The 27,246-nt window shown below is 46.7% G+C and overlaps 1 protein-coding gene across 5 annotated transcripts in view; it reads left to right on the top strand.

Annotated features, from left to right (window-relative positions):
• Positions 1-19,823, top strand: part of EVC2 (EvC ciliary complex subunit 2) — a 118,561-nt gene extending 98,738 nt beyond the window's left edge. For all 5 annotated transcript variants that reach the window (XM_004770539.3, XM_045075542.1, XM_004770538.3 and 2 more), the window contains 6 exons: positions 840-1,067; positions 9,725-9,939; positions 11,429-11,516; positions 13,997-14,193; positions 17,136-17,237; positions 19,107-19,823. In XM_004770539.3, the coding sequence (XP_004770596.2) occupies positions 840-1,067; positions 9,725-9,939; positions 11,429-11,516; positions 13,997-14,193; positions 17,136-17,237; positions 19,107-19,377 (1,101 nt within the window). In that variant the 3' untranslated portion in view covers positions 19,378-19,823. The remainder of the gene's footprint in view (positions 1-839; positions 1,068-9,724; positions 9,940-11,428; positions 11,517-13,996; positions 14,194-17,135; positions 17,238-19,106) is intronic.
• Positions 19,824-27,246: the final 7,423 nt, after the last annotated feature.

The following is a 27,246-nucleotide window of genomic DNA, read 5'->3' on the forward strand; positions in this document are numbered from 1 at the left end:
CACGTGGCAAGTTTTCTGGAGAAAGTATGAGAGGTGGTGATCACAGAGCAAACACACAGATGACAGAATGAGGGGCTTGGTTGTGTGACCGAGAGGATTGGAAGGATTCCCTCCTCTGGAATCCATGGAGCCCCTTGAGTGCAGGGCCCTTGCCCAGAGAGGCTCATGGCCTGGCGGGGTCAACAGTGTGGTTGAAGGCTGGCCCAGGAGAAGAGCCCGGAAGGAAGGGAAGTTGGAGAAGTGAGTGACAAACACATGCCCAGTCAGGACGCTTCAAAGAGAGTGGCTGGAACCAATGTCCTGGAACCAGGACAGATAAGAGATCCTCAGGAAGACAGGGATGCATGGCATTTCAACCACAGTAGGGAGCCCTGTCAGTAGGCCCAAAAGCATGGTGAGTTGGCCGGCCCAGAATGGCCTGGAAGAGCGGACTCCCAGGGGCACACATGGGGGTGACAGAGGAACAGACCAGACTTTCAAGGCACGCGTCAGCTGGTTTGGGAGTCCATGTTAGAAAGGTTGAACTTATATCATCTGGGTGGGGAACCTTGAAGGATTTCCCACTGGGTAGCCAGCCACACAATTCCCTGTACCTTCCAGAGTGAGAAAGGTGGCATGAATGCCAGACTCCAGAAGCCCCGGAGAGGGTTTGTAAGCAGAGAAGTCCTGTGGTCCCAACTGACACCCTGCTGTTCCTAGGGCTGTGAGTAGTGGAGGCCTTCCCAAGTCCTGAGTGAATGACTACCGGAGCACAGCCTAGCAGGAGGCCGTTGCCTCGAGACCTCTCCCCGCAGCCCGCCCCCCACTTACCCGCCTGGCTTCTGGCTTACCCTCCCCAGGTACGTGGAGAACTTCTCCGGGAGCGTGTGCAGCAGCTGGAGGCCCAGGAGGCCTGCTTTGCCGAGTCCCTTGTCTCCCTGCAGTTCCAGAAGGCGGCCAGGATGGCCACCACCCTGTGGGCGTACACCGCCCTCCTGAGCATCCAGGACCTGCTCCTGGAGGAGCTGAGCGAGTCGGAGACCCTGACGAAGTTGGCCTGTGAGCAGATCCTGGGGTCCCACAGTCCGGTGAGTGCGGGGCTTGGGGCTGGGGATGGAAGAGGAATGGAGCCTGCGTCGCATCTCTGGGTTCCTGGGTTTATCCTGGTACGCTCTCCAGTGTCAGGTGGAACCTGTCCTGCTCCGTCTAAACTACAGGGTTGCAGGGAGGACTGAGTAAGGTGACTTCCAGCTCAAGCCTGCTGGATTTCATTGCCCCCAAGAAGGAAATCTTTTGAATTTTAACATTTTGAACATTGCCGAGACTGGGGCACATCTTAAATCAACAACCCCAGGACAGTCCTTCTTAGAGATGTAAAAACAGCATGGCTTTCTGTTAGTGGTGCCTTAGATATGGTGAAATACTGAATTGCTGTTTATCTTTATAATTACCTTTATTACCATTCTTCCTATACACTGCATTTTTTTTGTCAAGGTATGAGAGCTCTAGTCCTAAAACAAAAGCGATGGTATCAACTCTTTGAGGACTAATCTTAGGTCCTCGATGAGTTGATTGTAGAACTTCATATGTTATTATAATTCCTTTAGAGAAGAAAGGAACCCACGCTTACTGGGTGCCAAGTGCATACAGGCAAGCACGAACAGGCTGTGATCGGAAACTCTCGTGTAAGCATTAATCAGTCTTTTTTTTTTTTTTAAGATTTTATTTATTTACTGGACAGAGAGATCACAAGTAGACAGAGAGGCAGGCAGAGAGAGAGGAGGAAGCTGGCTCCCTGCTGAGCAGAGAGCCTGATGCAGGGCTCAATTCCAGCACCCTGGGATCATGACCCGAGCCGAAGGCAGAGGCTTAACCCGCTGAACCACCGAGGCACTCCAGCATTAATCATTCTTTTTTTTTTAATTTTATTTTTTATTTATTTTCAGCATAACAGTATTCATTGTTTTTGCACCACACCCAGTGCTCCATGCAATCCGTGCCCTCTCTAATACCCACCACCTGGTTCCCCCAACCTCCCACCCCCCCACCACTTCAAACCCCTCAGATTGTTTTTCAGAGTCCATAGTCTCTCATGATTCATCTCCCCTTCCAATTTCCCCCAACTCCCTTCTCTCTAACTCCCCATGTCCTCCATGCTTTTTGTTATGCTCCACAAGTAAGTGAAACCATATGATAATTGACTCTCTCTGCTTGACTTATTTCACTCAGCATAATCTCTTCCAGTCCCGTCCATGTTGCTACAAAAGTTGGGTACTCATCCTTTCTGATGGAGGCATAATACTCCATAGTGTATATGGACCACATCTTCCTCATTCATTCATCCATTGAAGGGCATCTTGGTTCTTTCCACAGTTTGGTGACTGCGGCCATTGATGCTATAAACATTGGGGTACAGATGGCCCTTCTTTTCACTACATCTGTATCTTTGGGGTAAATACCCAGTAGTGCAATTGCAGGGTCATAGGGAAGCTCTATTTTTAATTTCTTGAGGAATCTCCACACTGTTCTCCAAAGAGGCTGCACCCAACTTGCATTCCCACCAACAGTGTAAGAGGGTTCCCCTTTCTCCACATCCTCTCCAACACATGTTGTTTCCTGTCTTGCTAATTTTGGCCATTCTAACTTGTGTAAGGTGATATCACAATGTAGTTTTAATTTGAATCTCTCTGATGGCTAGTGATGATGAACATTTTTTCACGTGTCTGATAGCCATTAATCACATGTCTCAAAATGACCCTTTAAGCACGACTGATTGTAAGTGGCGATCTTATGCTGCTCTACTTTTATGCTCTCTGTCACTCATTATAGTACTTAATTATAGAGCTGGGTTGTGATGTGGGTACTGCTCGGATGTTCAGTTCTTGGGGAGAGAAATTGAGATCCATGCAGGTGACCCGTCAGGTTCTTTGTGATGTCCACGAGGCTGATAAATGCCAGGGGCAGAATGTAGTCTGCTTCTGACTTCAGCCCACAAGATCACGCTCATGGCCTCTCCCCAATGATCTTGCCAGTGGGGGTTCCTGTCTTACCTTTTTGAAAGTCATGAAGAGTCCTGAATTGTTTTTTCCATAAACATTATGCACCCCACATTAGGTCAGATGTTCCTTAAGGAAAGAAAGAAGTGGAAATGTTGGCATTCCCGCTCAAAACATTCAGATGCTGGAAAAATAACAATAAACCTACATCTTAATGTTTTGTGAGTTCACAAGAGAATGTGGAAAATTCCCAGAGGCCAAGGATATCCCAGGGAAAAAAATCCAAAGACTAAGATCTTGGGGCAAAGACTGAAATCTGCAACCCAGGGATTTGGGGTTCATTTGGGGGGAAAGGAGATATGGTTTAGGGTGTCCTGAGGAAGTAGAACACCCAGTGAGGGGGTGAGAGGAGAAAGCCACCTGCTGTCAAAGGAGTCACCTTGGATAGGGAAATCTGTTCTTTTCCGGCCCTGCTCCAGAGGGCTGGGGGGAGTGGCGAGGGGAGTCTCCTCTGTGAATTTTTTCTTTTTTAAGATTTTACTAATTTATTTGTCAGAAAGAGAGAGAGCACAGTCAGGGAGAGCAGCAGGCAGAGGGAAAGGGAGAAGCAACCTCTCCACTGAGCAGGGAGCCTGATGCGGGACTCGATCCCAGGACCCTGGATCATGACCTGAGCTGAAGGCAGACACTTAACCAACTCAGCCACCCAGGCATCCCTTCCCCGTGAATTTGTAGTCAAAGGCTTCTGCTGGTGTGAGGAAGGAATCCCAAAGTACTTTCGCTCTCCTGTCAGGAAATCTCCCAAGGCGATGAATCAAATTAAAATGGTTCTAGGATGGCTGACTACTGCAGTGCACGACCAAAGCAAAAGCAGATCCTCCCAGAGAAAAACAGTCTCAATCTGGGCAAATCAGGATTTTCACAGATGACCTTCAGTGAAATAGGAAGTCTCAATTAAAATCAGAAGTCCCCAAACACATGAGCGAAACAAGCTGTTGAATATATAGGAGAAACAAACGAAAAAACCCAACAGAGTAAAGTCCCTAAAGATGTTAGATGTTCAGATCATCAGAATAGACTATAGAATAATGATTTATGAAATTATTTTTAAAATTAAAAGTAATACCGATATGACTTTAAAATTTTCATTCATGCGGAGAGCAGAGCGATTCTAAATTTGCATGTATGTAATAAAATATTCAAAATAATGAAAGAAAACTTGACAGAACAGCAGGGAGAAGATAAATCTGTCACAGTAGTAGGGTATTTCAGCACACCCCTCTTCCTGTGGTTGATCAGATGAGACATATTTAACGATACTAATGAACTGATTAACCCATTAATCAACCTGTATTTACTGTCTACCCACAGAATCTTACAGACAACAGTTAACAAATACATGTTCTTTTTGAGTTAAGGTTAAGGTATACAGTATTACTTGACCATCTTTTTGAAAAAGATTAACCTTGAATCCATTTAAGAAAAGATTGTTTTTCAAAGTCCATACTTTGAAAGTTTTAAAACTTAACTCCTGAATAATTTGTTAGTCCAAGAAATGATAACGGAAATTTGCTTAAATGTAGAATAGAAAAATAATGTAAATACAACATATTAAAATGTGTGGGATTTGGCTAAAGTAGTTTTTTAGCCCTAAGGGAAATTTAAGCCCTAAACTTATATTAAAGAAGAAAGGCTTATGATTAAGATCATATAAAAGTCTAGAGGGGAACAATGACAAATGAATCTGAAGAAAGAAGGATGGAAGATGACATAAATAAAATAAGAAAAAAAGATGACATAAATAAAAAAAATAAAAATAAGAAATCTGGTACCAGATACCAACCAAACAAAACCATGATAGAAAGGATCAGTAAAGTGAAAAGTTGAATTTGCTGGAAAAAAGTCCAATAAAATACACAAAGTTCTGAGACGAGTGACCATATGAAAAAGAGTTAAGAGACCAGTAAATAATAAAAAGCAATGTAACTATACATGCAGTAGAGTTTTGGAAAATAAAACAAGGAACAATTTGATGTGGATGAATTTGAAAACTGAAAGGAAATGGAAAAATTTCTGGAAAATTTGTCAAAAATGTCTCAAGTAGAAAAACAGTCTGTGTATAGTCTTATTACCATGAGAGAAACTGATTCAGTAGTCAAGAAATCTTCTGACACACACAAAAAAGCATGCACCCTGATAGTTTTATAGGTGAATTCTAACAGACTTTTGCAACCTCATTTACACATTATTCCTGATGTTAGAAAAACATGACTGTGACCAAAACCAGATGTGAGTCATGAGGAAGAACAATTACAGTTCACCTGTACTTGTGAGCATAGATGTCGAATTCATAAACAAAATATTACTAATATAATCCAGCCGTCCATAAAATAATTAGTACAGCATGGCCAGGATGAGGTTTTCTTAGGAATGTTAAGGTTGATTTTACTTCAAAATATCCATTTGCAAAGTTTGCCAGGTTAACAGATTAAAGGAGAAAAGAAAAAAAAACTCATATGATCATTTCTGTATAAACTGATCAAGTATGTTATCGAATTCTACACCCACCCAAGATGAAAACTTCTCAGCAAATTAATGACAGGAGGAAACCCAAAGTCTACAGCAAGTGTGAGTGAGAGGTGGTGGGCACGGGGGTGGGCCAGCCCTGAATTACAAGTGAAGGACTCGAGGAACAGGTCAAGGTCATGTATTGATGAGGGGCAGAGCTGGTGACATCCAGGGCATAGTTCATGTGCTGCCCCTCAAGGGCCCTGGGCAACGCCTCAGCTCAGCCCTGAGACACCTCTTGGCTCTTTTTTCTTAAGACCCCCCTTATTTCTGTCATCACCGGACGGTATGATGCTTACATTTGGAGTTTTAGCTCACCGGCTTTTGGAGTAACATCAAAGCTTCCTTATTCTCGACTGGGTTTGGAAGAGTTATGTGCCGTGAACTGGAAGCGACTGCTCATAGGTCACGTGATGTAGTATCGAGTTGGTGGAAAGCCAGCCAACATTTCCTTGGTTTGCATTCGGAGGGAAGACCAGCCTGTTGTTTTGCTCCAGATACTAGACTTTCATTCCACAGTTTGATCATTCTGCGAAAGCAGCTTTCCCACTGTGAATGGTCTTTTAAGTCAAACATTCAGGGGAATTAAAAAAACATGAAATGAAATGCTTTGGAAGAAATGACTGGTAAAAGAACCGTACCGAGCACGTCTCCTTGGATGAAAGAGTTAGATTCCTCTTGTGAAATGGGAACATAGGCAAGACCTACCTAAATCACAGGACTGAGCAGCATGATGGGCAAATCTGCAGAGGACACACTTCCTCCTAGGAGATAAGGGGACCCCAGACCAACCGTACCCACTGCATCTGTCCTACAGCTTCAGTTGTCCTGGCCCGCCCCTCACCCCGTTCCATGCCTGAACCTAGTGTCTTTTTCTGTTCTTCCTCTGGCTTATTGCCCACTTGCTGCTTGTCACCTAGTCTGTGGATTCTGCTGCTGGCCCAGCTTCGCTGCTGGGACGAATCTAGATGTGAAAAAGAAAAAAATAACACTAGTAGTAAGTTGCTCCCATTAATCTAACTCTCATTAAATCCAAAGCATCGTGGGAAGTGTTTGAACCTTCTGTCAAGCCCATGATACTTTGATACCCATTCTACAGATGATGGAGGGAGGCTCAGGAAGGTTACAGCTTTGCACCAAGCTCCTGTCCCTGGAAAGCAGGGCTGGCGCCTTCTCCCACAAAGCACGGCTCCTGTCCTCACATCAGTTTCTGCCTTCCTCTCTCTACACTGCAGCCCAAGGAGTCTCTCTGATAAACCGAAACGATCACAGGCAACCCCACCCCCAGCTCTGGATTTAAAACCCTGTCCTTCACTACTCTTGGAGGCACCCCGCATTTCAACCCCCAGACCTTCTCGCTGCTCCTGAGCCCCTGTGTGATGTTCAGGCCTCCATTGCTCTGAATTACCTGCCTCACTTCTGCTTCACCCCGTTGCAAGCTCATATCCATAATCTAAGACAAGCCAAATGTGGCCTCTTCCATGAAGCCACCTATGATTCCCTCAGGCAGAGGTGGTCTCTTTCAGCTTTGTGCTCACACACCCTCCCTCCCGAATCTCTGTGATAGCAGGTCATGGCTATTACTGTCACTATAACTGTGAGGCTGTCGCCCACACTAGGCTGTAAGTTCCAGAGTCCAGGGGCTGTGTTTCATTCACCGCGATCGCTTGTGCCAGTAAAAGTTCTGGAACTCTGTCAATCTGTCTATCACCTTATCATCTATCTTTCTAATCATTCATTCAGCTGATACCTTCAGAGTGCTTACCAGAGACAGCAGAGCTGAGGGATGGGGCAGGATCCAGAGGAACCGGAATCGGTCCTTAATGAGGCTCTCGTGCAGCTCTGGGGCTTCAGAAATTTGACCAATACTTTCTGTGCCTCAGCCACTGTACCTATAGAATGCGATAATAAAACATTTCTGCCTTGTGCTGGATTGAGTCTAGTAGTACCTGCTAGCCGACATTATTATTTTAAATAATCAAGATGATGATGCTGATCAGGACTGTTCTTCCTTGTGCGAGCCAGGCCCTGGGCTCCCTGCTGGGGAGAGGGGTGGACAGGCGAGCTGTGGTCCTGGGCTCCCTGCCCTCAACAGTAAAACTCCAGTGAGAAGAGTTCCAGAATCAGGTCTTGGATTCCACTTGTGCAAAGCAGCAGGTGGATGCCCAGGGTGCAGAAGGAGTTTGGAGAGAGGCTGGCCTCTGGGAGAACATGCCATCAGCAGCCACAACCTGCGGGACACATTCCTGCCTCATTTTCTGTTCCCAGCCAGAACTCACCTGGTCTTGGAAAACACGTGTGATGCGCTCTGTGCTCTACTCATGCTTTGGAGACACTGGCAGCTGTGGGTTCAAGTCTGCCTTCTTTGCGCAGTGGCTGGGGCTGGCCAGCAAAATTGTGACTTCAATGAGTCAGGTCCACACTGGGCTCTGGGCGTGCTGGCAGAACAACTGTCAGAAACTCATTAGCGCTGTTGGAAGTTCTGTGTTTGGTCATGTTTGCATGTGGGATGCTGCCACGAGACAGATGGCCATAATTAGAAACGTCAGCATGTTAGAGGCCCAGCTCAGAATTGTTCAAAGGCTTCCATGGCCCTGTGGGCAAAACCCAAATGCTCAGCACACGATGGCCCCAATTTCCCTCTCTGGCCCCCTTTTTTTCACTCTTGGTTCTTGAGCAGTGTTTCTGAGCCATGGGCGGGGGGGCTTTGAGGACTTTGGGGACTTGAGGACTTAAGGACTTTGACAGTTTGATGTAAGCTTTGGCTCCTCGGCAGAAAGGCAGACTTTTCTGCAGTTATGTAGGAAGACGATGGACCACCATCTGCTCTGGAGCCCATCCGAAGCCCCTTAGAGGTAAACCCCAGCTCTATCCCTGACCCCGCTTAAAGCCCTGGACTATCTGGTGACTAACAGGTCCGATGTGTCTGCATTTTATGAGGCTCAGGACCTTCCAGCCTCCCCCTCCCGTTATCTACCCAAGCAGATTGTGGACCTCTTGTAGCCATATTAGCAGACTCTGGTGGCCCAAGAAGGCAGATTTCTTCTGCTCAGCCAGTGAGAGGCAGAACAGTATGATGGTTAAGGACACAGACCCTGGCGTGAACTGGTCTGGCCTCAGATTCTGGCTTTGCCCCCTAAAAGCTGCATAAGACAGCTTTTGCCTTAATCTCCTCCTCTGTAATGGGGGAAAACAGACTGTGTATTCCTTGGGGTTGTTACAAGGACTCAATGAGATTGATATATGTGAGCATTTAGAACAGCGCCCAGCGCGCTGTGGGGTCCCATCAGCGTCAATTGTGCTGGTTGTGCCCTAGCACAGGCTTCCCCCCGAGATGGATGAATGTGTGCTGGTGCCTTACATAGATCAGCAAAGTGTGCCAGTTGCCGGGCACGGTGCTGAGTGCTGCAGACAGTGGGCTAGAGAGGCAGCCCTGCTTCCTGGAGCTCACACTCAAGTAGAAAGGTACGGGGCATCAGGCAGCTGCGAAGATGGGGTAGTGTCTCAGTCTGCTCTGGCTTCTGGAACAAAACACCATAGCCTGGGAGCTGAATCAACAATGGGTCTCTCCCTGTTCTGGAGGCTGGAAGTCCAAGATCAAGGCATTAGCAGTCAGCTGCTGCTGAGAGCTTTCTTCCTGGCTTGCAGATGGCCACTTTCTTCTTGAATCCTAACCTGGCAGAGAGTGGGGGCCCGGGTCTCTCTCTTCCATGTTTTATAAAGGACGCTAACCCCATCATGGGGCCTCACCTTCATGACCATGATCTAAACTCAATTGCCTCTCTCAAAGCCCCACTCCCAAATCCCATCCCGGGGTGATGGCCTCAACATAGGAATTGGGAGGGGCTGCAGACATTCAGTCTGTGATGGGCACATACAGGGTAGGGCAAGTGGGCACCTTTGGAGATGGGGTCTGCCCCATCGTGGGACCTGAGGAACCCTTCCTTGAGGAAATTCATGAGTTGGGGTTCAGAAGGGGACTCTGGAGTGGCCAGACAACCAGAGGAGGGCCCTGCAGGTGGTGGGAGCTGTATGCGCGAAGGCAGGGAGGCATGAGAGGTCACGGCATGACCTCCTTACGCTACTGGGCACAGCTAGATGAGGGAGGCAGGCAAGAGCAGATCGTGCCAGGCCCAAGAGGTGTGGTTTAATCTGAGGACCCCTTGCCCCTCTGTGCGCAGGAGCTCCAGGAGCTGGAGAGGAAGCTGGAAGACAAGCTGGCACAGCAGGAGGCAGCCCAGCTCCAGCGGGCCCTGGCAAGTCGACAGCAGTGGGCTGGGGACGGGCCCGGGCTTCTGGGCATGCCTGAAGACACGGATTCTGGAAGGCAGGTCTCTGCTGTCCTGCAGCAGGCCTTGAGCCAGGCCCGGAAGTTACTGGAGCGCCAGCAGCAGAGGTGATCCCAGTGCCCAGTGGTGGGCCCTGCCGGCCTGGGGTTCCCTGACTTCTCCGCTCAGCTGGATGCACCCCTGGCTGCCATGCCCCTGTCCAAGGCATCTCCCAGCGCTCAGACCCCTGCCACTGTCTTAGGCATGCACTTCTTCCCTGGCTTCTGACTATACTTTGGTTTATTTTCTTTGTGAGATCATTGAGGTTTTCACTGAGCACATTTTTTAAGCTTTTAATTTTTAAATAGTTGTAGACTCCCAAGAAGGGACAAAGATAGTTCAGGGAAGGTCCCTGTGCCCTTCATCCTACTGTCCCTATGGTGACATCATACGGAATCCTGGTGCTTTATGCAAACACCCGTGTGGGCAGTGAATACAGACTTGAACTCAGATCTCACCATGACCAGAATAGTTCAGACCCTGCTTTTGTAAAATTATGAAGCAAACTGAGCCCCTGTCTTTTGTTAAGGCTGTTCTTTGCATTCTTCCTAATTGACAGATAGTCAGCCTTTGCCCACGGCTTTAGGCACTCTTGGCAAACGTACTTTTTACAGCTTCCTGATTTTCCATGGTCAATAGAACGTTGACATGGAAAGGACAGGGTGCAAATGAGAGAGGCCATGTGATTCCGTTTTTGAAAACACACGTGCACAAACTAATTAACAGCAGAGAGACCCAGTTGTAATGGGTGTGACTTGTGGGTGGTAAGGTTATGGGTTATTTTTAACGTATTTGATGATGCTTTCCTGGAAACACAACCATCAGAATGAACTAATGGTATGAGAGGTTGAATGTGTGTGATCAGAGGGCACAGGGCCTGGAGATGTAGACCCGGTTTAATAACACCAGGATTTTCGGGCATATGACATCCTCACATGCCTCCTGCCTCATGGAGGAAATTGCTCATGAGGAGAGCTTTTGACAGGAGTTTGGAGTTGTGTCAGCCAACAAGAACATGGGGTAGGCCTATCATGTCACCACATCTCTCACCTGAGGGACTGGGTAGGCAGACCCTGTCACGTGGAAGTCAGAAGGTCTGGGGGGACTCCCCCCCCTCCCACTCCGTGGAGAGGTGCCACCAACCTGTGTGGCCAGAGCCAGGACCAGGCTGGGTTCATGGTTCTGGGTCTGCTTCCACAGGGGGCACATGGTGGGCGAGGACCCCAGATCTGGTTCTTCTTGAGCATGATGACAAATATTGAAGAATTTTCCAAGTAGGACCCCAGATGGCCCAGCCAAGCCACAGAAATGCTCCCCACAGCTCCCACAAAACTTCTCCCTTCAAGGAACCCTCTGTCCTAGCAGGCCCCCGTGATACAATATTTGCAAACTGTTCTAGAACAAGACGAGATATGCCTCTCCTGGGCGTCTCTTTCAATAGGTTTAAAAAATAATAATAATGTAGGTGAGATTTGTGTTATTTAAATAAGTCGTTGGTCTTCTCCTGGATCACGTGACAACCAAAGTGGACTCACATAGATTTTGTGTGCACTCCAGTTGGAGGGAGGAGCGAGACCACAGCGTTGTGCTTGAGGATTTGCTGGAGAATGTGGAGTTCGACACCTTTGCGACCCTGTACAGCCAGGTGAGGATCCATTCGCCATGCCATGGGCTATGTCCTCCCCTGCAGCGCGGGCACAATGACAGTGGGACCCGTGGAGCTGCTGGGCGGATTGCGGACAAGCATCCGGCACCAGGCCGGGAGGCAGAGGACATTCCCATCAGGCTCAACAGCAGCAGCAGCTACAGTAATCGTGACTGCCCTGGTCAGCCTCTTTTCTGAGACTCGCCCGGCACCCAGACATGCTTCCTTTTCTCTGTTGGACACAAGTTTAACACTCACAGGGGAGGCTCCACCAAGAGCAAAGCTGGCCACTGAAACCAGGTCTTGCTCTCTTAGATGCTCTAGCCATTCCGTTTCAGGCTCCTGCTCCCTCCCTTTAAAGCAAGATACTTCCTCATTGCTGCATGAATAAAATGGGAAGGGGGTGCCCCTTGAGAAATGAACAGCACTAGCCCAGCGAGTCAGGGAGTTTCCCTGTGCTGTGGGAGAGGCTGGGACCCCATCCCCATTCCTCACTGAACTCCTCCGTTACCCCCCTCCAGGCTCCAGAATGACCGAACCTTTGTAGATAAGGTGGAGTGCCCTTGACTTCAGAGACCCTGACATCCTCTGAAGAGGCTTTGTTCATGAATAAATATTCACTGTGCTTCTAGTAAGCAGCAAGGACTGTCTTGGGCACTGGAATGTCAGCAGTAAATATGAGATAAAGCCCGTGCCCTCAGGAGCTGATAGTCTAGTGGGGAGAGCAGGCAATCAGCAAAATAAATATATAACCTGAATAGTATTTGATGTGCATTACAATCTCATTTTTATAGTTTTGTCTGTCTGTCCATCCATCCACCTACCTGTCCATCCATCTAGCCATCCATCCATCTATTCCCCATCCACCCATCCACCTGTCCATCCACCATCCATCCATCCATCCATCCATCCACATATATGTCTAGAAAGATGGTTGGAATGATGCTTGCCTAATATTACTGATAATCACTTCTGGATAAAGGCATTTGGAATAACTATTTTAACATTCATCTTTGTGTTTTTCTGCATTGCTTAAATTCCTTAAAATAAGCCACGTTTCTTAAAAACGAAGCCGAGGATGAAACATGCCGAGAAAACACAAGCAACAGAAATCCACGCAGGAAGGAGGAAAAGGGTCCTTGTATGGGGGGAGGCAGGAGCAGGCACAGGAAGAAGGCAGGGCCATGTGACTGTGATGGAGGCAGAGGCTGGAGGGACGTACTTTGAAGACGCAGGAAAGGCCATGAGCCCTGGCAGGCAGATGGCTGCTAGAAGCTGGAAGAGGCAGGAAGACAGATATTCCCCAGAGCCTGAGTGGGAACTAGCCTTGATCACCCTGACTTTAGCCCAGTGGATGTGACTTCAGACTTTCGTCCCCCAGACTGCGAGAGAAGAAAGTATATTCTGACCTGCTATGTCTCACCAGTGTGGGACCATTCCATACGTGGCAGCTCATTCTGTTCTCATGGAAGCCTCTGCTGTAGGTGGTATAGGTACCCCACTTTACAAATAAGGAAGCTGAGCACAGAGAGAAAGAAAGGCATTGCCCCAGGACACACAGTGTCTTTTCGGTGCAGTGGGGCTGGAGGCTAACTCAGACTCCCCAGATGGAAGAACCTATTCTCTCTCTCTTTTAACCTCTTATTTTGAAACACTTTTAGATTCCCAGTAAGTTACAAAGCTAGCATAGAGAATTCTGGCACCCCGTGTTTCACTCAGTTTCCCCCAATGGTTGCCTCTTACAAAGGGCTAGCACTATATGCTATATATATGACTATATATATGACACTGGTTACAAAACACATGCATGGTTCTGTGTCCATTTCACGTGTAGATTCACGTGTTGGAAACTTCAGGAACCACGGCAAGATACAGACTGTTCCATTTGCACAAAGACCTGACTTGGGCCACCCCTTTACAGGCGTACCCACTCCTCTCCCATCCCTGACCCCTGGCAACCATGACACTCTTCGTGTCTGCATCTCGTCAGTTCGGGAAAGAAGAACATGTGAGCTCTGATAAGATGTGATCCGGGGGGACAGGCTCTTTCCACGCGGCATCCATCCAGGTGTGCCCTGTAGCCTAGTGTCCTCAACCATCTGCTGGCCTGGGGGACATTCCAGATGTTTGCTGAGCTACACTGTTTGATCTGAGCCGTATTGCCTCATGGTGGACAGGGCAGGAGAGGACAAGCCTCACCCGCTGTCCCTGCTGCTGGCCCCGAGGTGCAGTCCTGGTGCATGAGTTGAGAGCAGTCGGGAGCACAGATGAAGGTTCTGGATGCATCACAGTGAGCCAGGGTTGCTGACCACATAGGTTTTACTTGACAGCTCTGTGTACTGGGGGACATTTTTTCCAGACCGAGCTGCTAAAATATTTACTTCCGTGGGACGAAACATCCTAAGACTGTCGTCCGTTAAAGCGTGGTGTTCATCAAGGTCAGAGCAGTGAGCTCATGAGCTTCCCATTAACCTCTCTAGGAGCTGAGACTGGCATCGTACCTGTCCAGGCTGGCCATGGTGCCCGGGGGCACCCTGCGCCGGCTCCTGAGCGTGGCTCTGCCCACGGCCTCACAGTCCGAGCTCCTGGCCGCGCTGGATCCGGGCAGCCAGAAGCATCCAGACCACATGGTAGAGAACAATGGTGGTGGGGAGCCCGCTGACCTGGGCAGAAGGAGGTGAGTGTGCCATCCCGGCTACTCTTGGAAACCAGTTGAGTGTGATTCCAGGAAGGGAATTCGTGGAGGGAGGAAGTGGGACACCTGCAGCCCTGGGCACACGCACCTTCCCAGTCAGCACTTCATTGCTCCGGGAGCAAAGGACAGCCAGACCAGGGACCAGGAACCCGTGATAAATCATGGGAGGCTTGATTATTTTGTCCTGATTTTTATCTTCATCACCGATTTATTTTTCAAGTGAAATCTTCAGAAAATCTTTTGACATACTAGATGCTGGCTAACTGAACATAATGATGAAAAATAAATTAATTAAAAAAAAAGAAAGTTAGAAGGTTTGGCTGTGTGATGGAAGAGAAATCAAAATAAAAACCTTTGACTACCTTAAAAATAAAAAGAAAGAAAGAAACGTTTCCCCTGCCATAAATGCTATACACACATTAAAGGAAGTGTAAAAAATACATACAAGGAAAAAGAAGAAAAAGAAATGTCCTAGTTCCACTACCTGGAGAAAATGGCTGAGAGCATTTTCTTACAGTTCTTTGTCCAGAATGTGTTTCCTTGCTGGGCTTTATCAATGTGTTTGGGGTGTGCCTGTGTCTCTGTGTGCGTAGTAATCCCAGCATATACCCTGCTCCACAGAACCTTACAGCACAGGGAGTTCGCTTTTTTCCTTCTGATTCTTGTCCATGTGCAGACGTCATTCTATGCAATAATTATCACACCATTTAGACTGTATTCTCTGCTGTAATCTCATTAATTTAAAATTCATACTTTTCACAGTTATCGAAACCCCTTCCTAGTCCTTTTGTTAACAGCTGTGTAGTATTTCACAGAAGTGTGTAGCATAGTGAATGCAAAAGTTATCTTCTGACTGGATGTTTAGTTTGGATTCATTTTTTTCCTTAATCATGGATAAGGCTGCCTCGAAAATTTGCTTTAAGAGCCAATTCCAGGCATGAATTTGGTCATCAAAGTCTCTTAATAAGGAAAGGCAGGAAGCTGAGTGTGGAGTGAGGGGGTGTGGGAGCCGCAAGAGGGCCACTGAAGAGTAGAGTCTGTGGGGGACCAGGTAGCAAGAAAAGCCACAGCTACACCTGAAAAGAGTGCTGAACACCCGGTGGTGAAGCCGGCCTCCTCCCCCAGGGCCCATGAGTCCGCCGAAGTGTCACAACTGTACTCACAGGTGTGGATGTACATGATTTTCCTGAGAAAGGGGGCCGTGTTTTTTTTATCAGGGTCATAAAGGGTCTCTGACTCAAAAAGGTAAGAAGCACTGCTAAGGGGGGAAGAGTAGGGTTGCATGTGAGGCAGGGTGGGACTGTGGGAACAACAGCTGTGGGTCCACAGGGTGTGGGCAGAGGGCTAAGCATGGGTGTGGGCAGGTTTGGGTGAGTGTGGTCAGGGGAGGAGTATAGACATGATGAGGACTGGGTTGGTGCTATTGGAGGGCTGGGCGCGTGTGGGCGTGGTCAGAAGGCTGGGTGTGGGCGTGGTCAGGGCTGGGTGTGGGTGTGGTCAGGGCTGGGCAGGTATCAGAGGGCTGGGTGTGGGCGTGGTCAGAAGGCTAGGCATGGGTGTGGTCAGGGATGGGCAGGTACCAGAGGGCTGGGTGTGGACATGGTCAGGGCTGGTTTTGGGCGTCGTTAGGGGGCAGGGTGTGGGCAGGGTTAGAGAGCTTCATGCCACTGGTTCCTCTTGGTGCACAGGCAGGTAGGGACACGCAGATATTGGAGGTGACCCTGAAGCAGGAATGTGGCCACCCATGAGGACCTTGTTTACTGGGCTGTGTCTTCAGCCAGTAGTGTTTGGGAGGCTGGTGAGCAGAGATCTCTAATGGACAAGGCAAGAGAATCAGGGTGGCTGTCACCACGAGTACGGAGCACGTGCATGCCATTCCTTTGCCCCGCTTCATGGCCAACTGGAGTGGATCAATTCTGGAGCACCTCGGCCACTTGCCACCGTCTCTGAGGGCAAGGCAGTCACCACTCCTCTGTCCCAAACACCTCGCGCTTGGCCACAAGTTCGGGGTCTAGGGTTTCAAGCAATAAAATCTGCCTAACTAATCTCAGCACAAAAGAGTGTGTGAGGGACCTGTCAGAATCCAGGGAGAGCTGGATGCCCAGGTCCTGGGACGGGCAGGACCAGGAGAGTACAAAAGACATGCTCTCTGTGGTGCTGCCCTCAGAGGACCATCTTCTGTGCCCAAGAGTTCGGCTCCTGGGAGAGAAAGCTTGACTCAGCGTAGGAGGTCTGTCTCTACCACCGGCCAGACAGTGTGAACCAGCTTGGCCAGAGTAGAGCAGGACAGACAGGACTCTGGGTTCCACACTGTCCTTTACTGAATGGACCTGAGCCCAAGGCCCATGAACAACTACTTCCTCTTGCTTCCTACATGACACTGCAGTGTCCGTTCCCCTATGGTGAAAGTCGCAGTCCTTCCCGAATAGCCTTAGGGTTCCTAGGCCAGCCCACCTTCCAATCTTCTGCTGTGCTATTTCAACTTTCTTAAAATATTCATGAAATACTTCTGAGCTCCTACTGTGTCCACCGTTAGGCACAGTAGGCACTAGTGTGCGCAGGAGAGTAAGGGGCGTGGTGGACCCTCTGTCATTTAACACATAGATAATGTTCCTCCACACATGTCCTCCCTCTGTGGGGATGCAGGGCTCACCTCAAGTGTCCCTACCTCTATGCAGCCTTCTGCTATCTGACTGATGTCACCCATTACCTGGCTCTGACCCCCAGACTGGGAATCCCTTGGGGGCAGAGATTTTATCTAGACCAAAGGAGGTGGCTTGATCAGTGTGCCTGAGGGAGAGACAGACCATGAAAATGAGTTCTTCCTATCAGTCCAAGGTCATGTTGAGGGATGGGAGTACCATCATGCTTTTCAGGAAAAGTCTATTCTAGGAAATATTAAGACCCTTCCTTCTTGCCTCCAGGAAGCACCAGGGGTGGTGGCAAGCCCTGGAAAGCCAACTGCGAGGAGAACTGATAAGCAGAGGACTGGAGAAGATGCTCTGGGCCCGAGAAAGGAAGGAGAGGTAACACTGGGCATCTGCTCGGGTAGGCTGGGCAGGAGGTCAGCCCGGCTGCCTCTTAGTGGGATGGGAGATGAAGGGCCATCCTAGGAACCTGGGAGAGGGTGACTGCAGCCATACCCACATTCCCTTCCCGAAAGACCACCATCTTTGGTCACAGTGAGTTTAGGAATTGAAGATAAATAAGCCTCTCGCTGTCAGCGGGAGAATGTCCTTTTATCATTTGTTAGCACTTTACAACAGTGGCTGTTTTCAAATGGGATGTCATTAGAGGGAGAGTAAATCCTCATTGCTGTTGGAGTTTATAGTTTACAAAGCCCTTTGCCTCCTACGACACTGAGCCTCCCAGACTTCCAGAAAGTGGGGATGGTAACCCTGGAGCTCAGGGAGGTCAGAGGATGAGGCACCAAGCCTGCAGCTGGGAAGCCGGCGGCCAAGGGGTTTGGAACCATCGAACTAACCCATTTCTTGCCCTAGACTTGCAGGTCAGTGATCTTTCCACTCCGTCAAACACCTTTCTCTTTTAGCTGTGGTTTCTGCACACCTGGAGGTCAGAGGGAAGTTAGGGGCGGGGCGGTGTTTGATTGCTACAGTTGACCAAGTTTTTCCCAGTGTTTTCCAGTGTTTCCCACTAGAAAAGTGACATCAGGTCGGCTCATTAACAGGGTAGAAAGTGGTCATACCCAGCGAGTGCTCTGGAAACCCTCAATGTCCAAGCAGAGCGTGTATCCTGAGTCCTGCCCCTTCTACCATTTCTCAGCTACAGGAAAGGAACTGAGGCCAAGCTTCACAAATGGTCCGTGTTAACAGTCCTAGAGGCATAATCGTCTGGATGTCAGACTTTAGTCCCAAAGAGATTAGATCAGGATTTAGAGCCCAAATCAAGGCAATTAAATTCTAGCTGTATAAATGTGAGGTTCTCCAGGAAGGAGCAGAAGATAGCTCCTCCAGATTGGGATGGGGAAGTGAAGGCACTCCCTGGCTGTAGGCCTGGGAGGGGAGTGGGTACAGAACAGGAGGAGTACAGGTCCCACCCCACTGGCACCCTCCGCAGGTGTTTGCCCCACCGGGAGGCACATGGAGCTATGGCAGGAAGACAGACACTGAGTCACACTGAACTGGGTTGAATCCTTGCTCACATTCATCCCAGCTGCAAGGGTAGGAGGCCTTGGAGCCTCATGGTCCAAATCTGCCCTGGAAGGGCCAGGGAGCCTGTCAATGACATCCAGCAGGTGACCCCCAGTGACATGGCCTCATCATGTACTGCTTGGGCACTGAGAGAACCCATGGCTTTTAGCTGGTGTAGGCCTCTTAGAAATAGTCCTGGCCATTACCAAAAGCAACCATGGATTTAGGGGCTGGGCCACTCCTGGACAGAACTCCAGCAATCCTTTTATGGGACATCCCCAAAGAGTGTCAGTCTTCTGTTTCAAATGCAGTTGGCCCGACTTCTAACTCTTGCTTTGGAATCAGGTCTCATCAGCCTGCTTTGATATGAGACTCCCAGGCAGTGATGTCCTAGGAAACGTTGAACCCTTGGCTGGTGGGGACGAAACAGACAAATGCTCTGGTCTGTAGTATTTCCCAGTGTTCGTGGTGTACCTGCTCCAACCGGAGCTGATTTCAAGCTAACCACATGATGACAAGAGGCTTACAAAACTTCTGCAAAGTTAACAGTCATGAGTCAGTAAGAGTTGTCTGTGCCTATGGCTCATTTCAGGGGTGATCTGATGACCACAGTGTCTTTCATTAAAATGACACCTGGTTGAGGACCGAAGGACCCAAAGTGGGTTCTCCTAGAGAACTCCATCAGGACACTCAGGAGGTTAAGTTGCCAAATATGTCACATCTGGTCTTCTGTTCTTTCTTTAGTATATTAAAGAAGGCATGTCCCCCCCTCAGAGAGAGGGTCATATTCCCTGGAAAAGGAAGCTGGCCACACTTGTCCCTGGAGTCCATTGGAGAACTGGCTGCTATCCCCATTATAGGAGCAGAGACCATTGATTTATTAAACACAGGCGAGAAGCTCTTTATATTCAGAAATCCAAAGGAGCCAGAGATCTCATTGCATGTCCCTCCCAAGAGAAAGAAGAAGAACTTTCTGAATGCCAAAAAGGCCACCTGGGCCTTAGGCATGGACTAGTCCCAAGGAAAGCTCCAGGGAATCTGAAGACAGACAGTTTTCTTTGTGGGGTGTGTGTGTGTGTGTGTGTGTGTGTGTGTGTGTGTGTGTGTAGTGTACAACTCATGGATATAAGTTACACATGCAGAAGACGCAGACACCCCCAACTCCCATGACATTCAAGGATTCACTTTCATCTGGTCTCATGAATTTCCAGAGAGTCTGCTCTCGTCAGCATCATGAAGGACATGCTGAGACTCAGGAGCAGCCTCGAACCCTTGTTGCCTTCAGACTCACCTCTCTGAGGGTCTGGGGGAGACTCTGGCCCCCAGTTCACACTCTACAATGTCTGGCAGCATGTGGGCTGTGTGTCCAAGTGAGGTTCTTTGTTCCTGCATTTTATGTTTGCTACATATTCTATTTTTATCAAGGGAACTTTTGAAAATAAATGCCTTTTACAAAAAGCTCTTCTCAGTGGCACTTGGTTTTGCTTTATGTAGTAACCATTTATTTTTAATTGCTTCTGTGTTTTGGCTCCACATTGTTGTGTTCAACAGAGACTCACCCTCTATCATTCCAGTGGCCAGGAAATGGGCCAGCCCCTGGAGCATAGGCTCTCCAGCTCAAGTTAGAGTTATTTCCCCCTTTCATAAATGAGGAAATACAAAGGCTTAAGAAGATGAGGTGATATGTGTAACATCACAAAGCCAGTAAGTAGAAGAATCCAGGTTCATGCTCTTTTTAAAATATTTATTGATTTATTTGAAAGAGAGCCTGAGAGCACGAGCAGGGGGAGCGGCAGAAGAAGAGGGAGAAGCAGACTCCCCACTGAGCAGGGAGCCTGACAAGGGGCTCAATCCCAGGGTCCTGGCCTGGGATCATGACCTAAGCCAAAGACAGGAGGGTCCATTGGTCAGTTACTGACTGAACCACCCAAGTGCCCCTAGGGTTCATACTCTTTATGGCCCCAAACCCTCGCCCTTTCTCCTGGACTCAATCAGTGGTCACGTTTGCCAAAAAACCGCACATAGGTCCTTGTGTTTCATGTAGAAAGACCCTTTCTACTTTCATAGCAATGGCTGAGCCAATGATGTCTTGGGGCTGGACTGGGTCATTGCATGAGTTTTCTAAGAGCCAGGTAAAGCATACAATTGTAGTACACATTTCCTGAGGGTAGGAAAGGATTGAGAAGGAAATTCTGGCACCAGCAAGGAGAAGACAAGGGATCCTGATGAAGCATCTTCTGCAGGAGAGTCACTCCTGGACCCTTCCAACTACCTTAACCCACTTCCAGTGCTCACTAATACCCCAGAAACGTGAGCATCACTACTCCCATTTTGCAGCCAAGGCAGCTGGGAGTATAAGTAACTTGCCTTCGATTACACCACCTGCTAGGGATCTTCCAACTTCCAAACCCTTATCAGCCATGAGACATTTTATTTGTTGATGACCAGAAGGCCAAGTCTTTGTATTTTCCCACCAGTGAACAGGAACCTTTGCTGGAGGTCTTACTTCTTCCATAATGAGCTGCCACGTGGCCGTGTCATGACCTTAATAGATATGCATGAGCGAGCAGTTCAAGTGTAAGAGAGAAGAGTTGATCTTCCCATCAGAAGATCTAGTGAGCAGAGAGAAGACAAAGAACAGTGATTTTTACACTTAGGGTAGTGAAGAGGAAAATGCATGGTTCGGTGTAAGATGACTTGAGTTCATCCTGCCACACCACTTGTGAGCTGTGTGTCCCTGGGCAAGTCACCTGACCTTTCTGAGCCTCATGCTCATTACCAACAAAATGGTGATGGAAATCCTTTGTGAGGATTAGAGGAACGGGATCTGTAAAGTGCTTGATGGTCGTGTGGGCCTGCCATGTCTGTGTCCTTCTCTACCTCTTGAAGAAACCATCTGCCTTTCTCATAATTTCTTGTTTCCACAGGGCTCTGCTAGAATCATGCATGGTTGAAAGTAGATTGCACATAAGAATCTCAAAAAATAGCTCAAAATTATGGGCTGGAGGCTGATTGAAGAGGCTATTAGCAACAACAGGAGGTACCCAAGGTGTTTAAAATACAGCGTCTCAACCTAATAATAACTCACAATGTTAATAGAGAAAAACTAACTATGGATTTACTATCTCTGCTACATGACAAACATGAAGACTACCCTGCCTTAGTGTAAAAGTGTCATAAAGAATGGAGATATTGGCTCTTTTGTCCTTAGTGTCTGATAAAATTTTGGCATACAATAAATGTAGCTTATGTGTTTTTATTATATTTTTACACATTCACAACATTGAGCTTGGTGGCTCATTTTATTTCCATTGATGTGCTAGATGAACATGGAGGCCCTTCCAGAAGGGACTGTTCCTACCACAATACATGGAAGCATATTCATAAGAGAAATGCTCCAGGGAACTTTAATTAGAAGGACTTCAATTCAGTTTGGGTTTCATTACTTACAAGCTGCATGAAATTGAGAAGATAGCTAAACTTCTCTGAAGCTCAGCTTCTTGTCAGTTCTGTCTTCAATGATGAGTTCAGTCTAATTGAGTTGACTGACATGAAATACATAATTGTCAAAGGCAAGGGATAAAATAGATATATGAAAATCCTGCTGTGGGATTTGGGATTGAGAGCCAACCTGACTGGGGAGATTTGGGAACAGCTTTATGTTTATGACTCCAAATATTTATCTCCAGATTAGACTTCTTCTTGGACTCCAGGCACTATGTCTGCAGCTTGCTGGACATCTCCTCCTGGATACCCCACACCTCACTTTTACATACACTGATCCTACTTGGCTTCTTTGAAGCAGTTATCATTTAAAGAGATTTAAAATGAGAAAACTGTATTTTATGTTCATGTAAATATTTACAACTTCTGGTGCTTTTAAAAAAAAAATGTAGATCCATATTCACAGATGCCTCAACCTCAGCATGTCCATCCCTGGACTCATCAGCTTCCTAGAAATCCAATTCCATCATGGATGTCTCCTCTTTTGAGTGGATAGTGCCAAGCCAGAAATTTAAAAGTCATCCTAGACATCTTCTTGTTTCTCAGCCCCCAAATATGATGACCAAATCTTGCTGATCATATCATTGCATGAGCCTTGACATCTATGCCTGCTTTCACCCCTTCACTCCTGCCCAGGCCAGGGTATCACCACCTCTCTCCTGGTTGGTGCCAACAGTCTCCTTTCCTCCAGACTGGTGCCTGCCTGTTTGCCCATGGTAGCTATATCTAAGTCATTCCCTTGCTGAAAGACCTTCAAAGACTCCCTTTCTTCCAAGACCTCCATGCATTGTCCTCTGATTACCTTCCTAACTGGTCTATAGAGGAAGCCCCTGCTTTCCAAGGATCCATTGAATGACAATAAGACACCAAAGATAAGGTGGATTTGGATTTGCCTCTCGAATCTGGTTTGTTTTGGAAAGGTTAATGCCCTTGTGAAGGATGGACCAGAGGTAAATCAACTACTTAGGCTGCTTATCGACCCATTCTCCAACATGCAGCTAAGGCAGGGAGTGAGGAGAGCCAATCCTGTTACTGCTTTATGTGTACCCTGGCTTCTCTGGCCTTCATTCGCCAACACTGAAAGCAATGGCAACCACCACATCACCAACAACCACAACAGTAACCATAACAATAATTGTTGAGTTTACCTTCATTTGAGTAGTGTGCTCAGGGAAAGGGGTGTCCTCCCCCAGCCCCAGGAAATGAACCATCACTTTCTCCCCACAGACTGTGAATTCAACTATCTCTGAATTCTCATTGGGATGTTTGGACCATTATATTTAATTCATTTGTTGATACAATTGTGATTGAGTTTCAATCTACCAAGTTGCTATTGTGTTTTTTATTCTTTGATCTGTTACTTACTGTCTTTTCCCTCCATTTCTGCCTTCTTTTGCACTGAGCCTTAATTATGCTTCAATTTTATTTTTTCTATTGAATTACCATACCTCTCCTTTTAGAGGTTGCCTTAGGGTTTACAATATACATCTTTTACTAATCATTTTCCACCTTCAAATAGAACCATGTACCTTCACATAGAGTGTAAGAATCTTACACAGGATACTTCCAATTCCCTTTTCCATCCTTTCTGCTGTCATTTGCCATGTTTTGCTTCTATTTGTGTTCAACTCCTACATACACTGATATTACTTTGCTTTTTAGAAGCAGTTATCATTTAAAGAGATCTAAAATGAGAAAACTGTATTTTATGTTCATGTAAATATTTACAACTTCTGGTGCTTTTTAAAAAATGTAGATCCATATTTCCATCTTATCTCATTTTCCTCTATATAATGTCTGTAGAATTTCTTCTAGTGCAAGTTTGCTGGTGATGAATTTTCTCATCCTTTATGTCAGAAGTCTCTTTATTGCCTTCATTTTTGAAAGCTATTTTACTGAGTATAGAATTCTAGGTTTGCAGCATTTTACATTTTCATGCTCACTACTTTAAAGCTGTGGAAAGAGCCGAGATGCCCTTCAACAGATGAATGGATAAGGAAGATATGGTCCATACATACAATGGGATATTACTCAGCCATCAGAAAGGATGAAAGCCCAACTTTCACATCAACATGGATGGGGCTGGAGGAGATTATACTGAGGGAAATAAGTCAAATAGAGAGAGTCAATTATCATATGGTTTCACTAACTCATGGAACATAAGGAATAACATGGAGGACATTAGGAGAAGGAAAGAAAAAGTGAATTGGGGGAAATCAGAGGGGGAGATGTGAGAGACTGTGGACTTTGAGAAACAAACTGAGGGTTTTGGAGGGGAGGGGCGTGGGAGGTTAAGCTAGCCTGGTGGTGGGTATTACAGAGGGCATGTATTGCATGGAGCACTGGGTGTGGTGCAGAAACAATGAATCTTGGAACACTGAAAAAGTAAAATAAAATAGATGTCACTCTGTCTTCTGGCTTGCTTTGTTTCTGACAGAATGTGTGCTGTATTGGTTAAATGTTCCTCTCCATATAACAGTATTTTTTTTCCTCAACCTGTTTGAAAATTTCTTATAGTAAGAGCAGCCTCTTTTTTATTTTATTTTTTTAACTCAAAATTTTGCAGCAATTCCACTATGGTTGCCCTTTTATGGTTTTCTGCTTGGAGTTTGCTGGATTTGGGAGGATTTGTATAGTTTTCATCAAATATTAGAAAAGTTTTAGACTTTGAATCTTCAAATATTTTCTTGTTTTGTTCCACCTCCTTCTCCTCTTTGGAAATTCCAAAGACACTTGTATTAATATGCCTGATGTTGACCCAGTGGTCACCAAGGCTCTGTTCATTTTTTTCACTCAAGGACACCAACGTTATTTTCAGTCATCATGTCTCTCTAAGCTCCCCTTGGCTGTGACAGTTTCTCAGATTTTCCTTGTTTTTGATGACCTTGGCAATTTTGAGGAACATTGGTCTGATATTTTGTTTGTAGAATTTTTCTCTGTTGGAATTTTGCTGATGTTCTTCTCATGATTTGACTGGGGTTATGGGTTTTTGAGAGGAAGACTACAGAGGAAAAGTACCATTTCATCACATCATATCAAGGGGAAATACCATCAACTTGAATTAACACTGTTCGTGTTGCCCTTGACCACTTGAATGAGGTAGTGTTTATTAGAATTCTCTACTGAAGAGTTACTGTTCTACCCTTTACAAACTGTACCCTTGGGAAGAAAGTCACTATGCACAAACCACACTTAAGGGGTGCACAGTTGCACTCTTAGAAGATGAGGTGTTAATATAAATTATTTGGAAGACTTGTATATGGGGGATTTGTCTTTTCTCTCCTATTTATTTGTTTCTTTGTATATGTATTAATATAAATATGCACTCATGATATTTATTTTATACTTCAGGCTTAATCCATTGCTACTCTATTTTGTTGCTCAAATTGTTCCAACTTTGGCCACTGGAAACTATTTCAGTGGTCTTTGGATCCCTTTGACATACCCTCATCACTGTGGGTTTGTTTGTTTGTTTGCTTGTTTGTTATAGAGCAAATGCATCCTTTTCTGCACTACAAAATTCTCCTGGCTTGTCTTATGAACTGCTTGGCCCAGTCTTAGAATTAGCCATTTCTCTAAGGAACCCTTGTTCCTTTTATTGGTATGAAAAATTACTTGCCCCTGGAGAATTTATTACAGATGATTTTCTTTTCTTTTCTTTTCTTTCCTTTGTGCTTTTTGGTAGCTTCCAAATTTGTTAAAATGAATCTCCATTGCTTCTGTAATCAGAAAGAGTACAAAAATGATATCTAAAATCAGAGAGTTGGGATAAAGAAAATAGTTCCCATAATTTGCCTTCTAATCATCCTGGTTTGGGAGTATCTAAGACCCACTTCACATAACAATCATAAATCATAAAATTAACTCTTCTTACCAGTTCTTGCACTGAAAACTGAATAGGGAGATTTAAGGGATCTGTAGACAATCATAGTGTCAGAGTTGTAACAGAAGAGCCCAGATATTAGAGATTAAAATAAAATGGGAGTTTAATTTTCTTCCATGTGACATGCAACCTGAAGTGGGCAGTCCAGGCTGGGACAGGAACTCCACATCTCTAATACCACTTTTCTCCTCAGCCATGCTGGGTACATGGCTTCAACCCCCGAATTTATCTCATGGTCCCCAGGTGGCTACCACAACTCAAAGCTTCACATCATTCCTGAGTGAGAGAAAGAGAAAGTAGAAGCGCAAAATATACCAGATTGAGGGACTTTGCAGAAATCCCACTTAGTGATGTCTGCTTACAAATCATTGGCTAGAACCAAGTCACATGACCACTGCAGCTTCAAGGGATGATGGGAAATGTGACTTTTAATAGGCATCCTCCAAATTGAGATTTTGTAGTAAAATAGAAGGGGAGAAAAGGTTTGAGTGGGCCACTCAAAAATCTCTTGCCAAATTCTCATGTGCCAGTAGGAGACAAAAAATGGTCCAGCCTTTTATCTCGCAGGAAGAGAAAGCCAGGGCCTTCTGTGTGCATTCCTTCCACACAGATTCTCATTAGCCCTGCAGAACTCTTGAGACTCAGAGGTGGATATTACTATTCCCACCTACCCTTGAAGAAACTGGGGTTCATATAAATCATGTAGTTTCCTCAGGGTCACCCAGCTTAGCAAATTCCAGAGCCAGGTCTCTAACTTCTGTCTGACTTCTTCCCACTGCACTCTCCTGACTTCACTGGTCTGCAGTTGGCCTTATTGTTCATTTATTCTTTCAACTACTGACATGTGCTGTTGTGTTCTGGCACATAGAGATATTTAGTGTGGGTCCAATGGATGAGTGAATGAGGGACACTTACTCTAGTGGAGAGCAGACATTGGCCAGGGCCATACAGGGCCATCCCTAAGGCGTTATGAAGGGCCCCCTCTTTCTGGAGGCCGCCAGGGAAATGTCACCAAGAATAGAGAGTGCACCTGAGCCAGGAATGCTGGGAAAGGGAGGGCAATGCAAGCAGAAGGAAGGGTGCAGCCCAGGCATGAAAAGGTTTCATTGTAGATGGGAAGACAGGGGGACGACTTCCCAAGCAGAAGGACCCAGGGTAGCAGGACTGGTCTGGATGCTCCAGAGGCTCTGTGTCCTGTGGGGAGAGCATATTGAGGGAATGACTGGCCAGCAGAGCTGGGTCTTGAATATCTGCCAGTGCCCAGTCTACTTCCAGTGTGTGCCTACAGCCTCTCGCACACATCTGCTCTGCTGTGTTCTCACACATTCTGTTTCTGGAGTTTACACTGGAACACCTAATGGGATGTGTGGGAAACACTGGTGGTTTGCACTGTGGTTCCTTAATTTTTTAAAGCGTGTGATTTACTCATCCCTGCTGGTGGACTGTGGGACTTGATGGTCCATGGGCTCACCCGGGTTCCCAGCTCCTGTGACGCCT

Source organism: Mustela putorius, unplaced genomic scaffold, assembly GCF_011764305.1.
Source record: "Mustela putorius furo isolate JIRA1106 unplaced genomic scaffold, ASM1176430v1.1 tig00000083_pilon_pilon_pilon, whole genome shotgun sequence".
NCBI classification, from domain to species: Eukaryota; Metazoa; Chordata; class Mammalia; order Carnivora; family Mustelidae; genus Mustela; species Mustela putorius.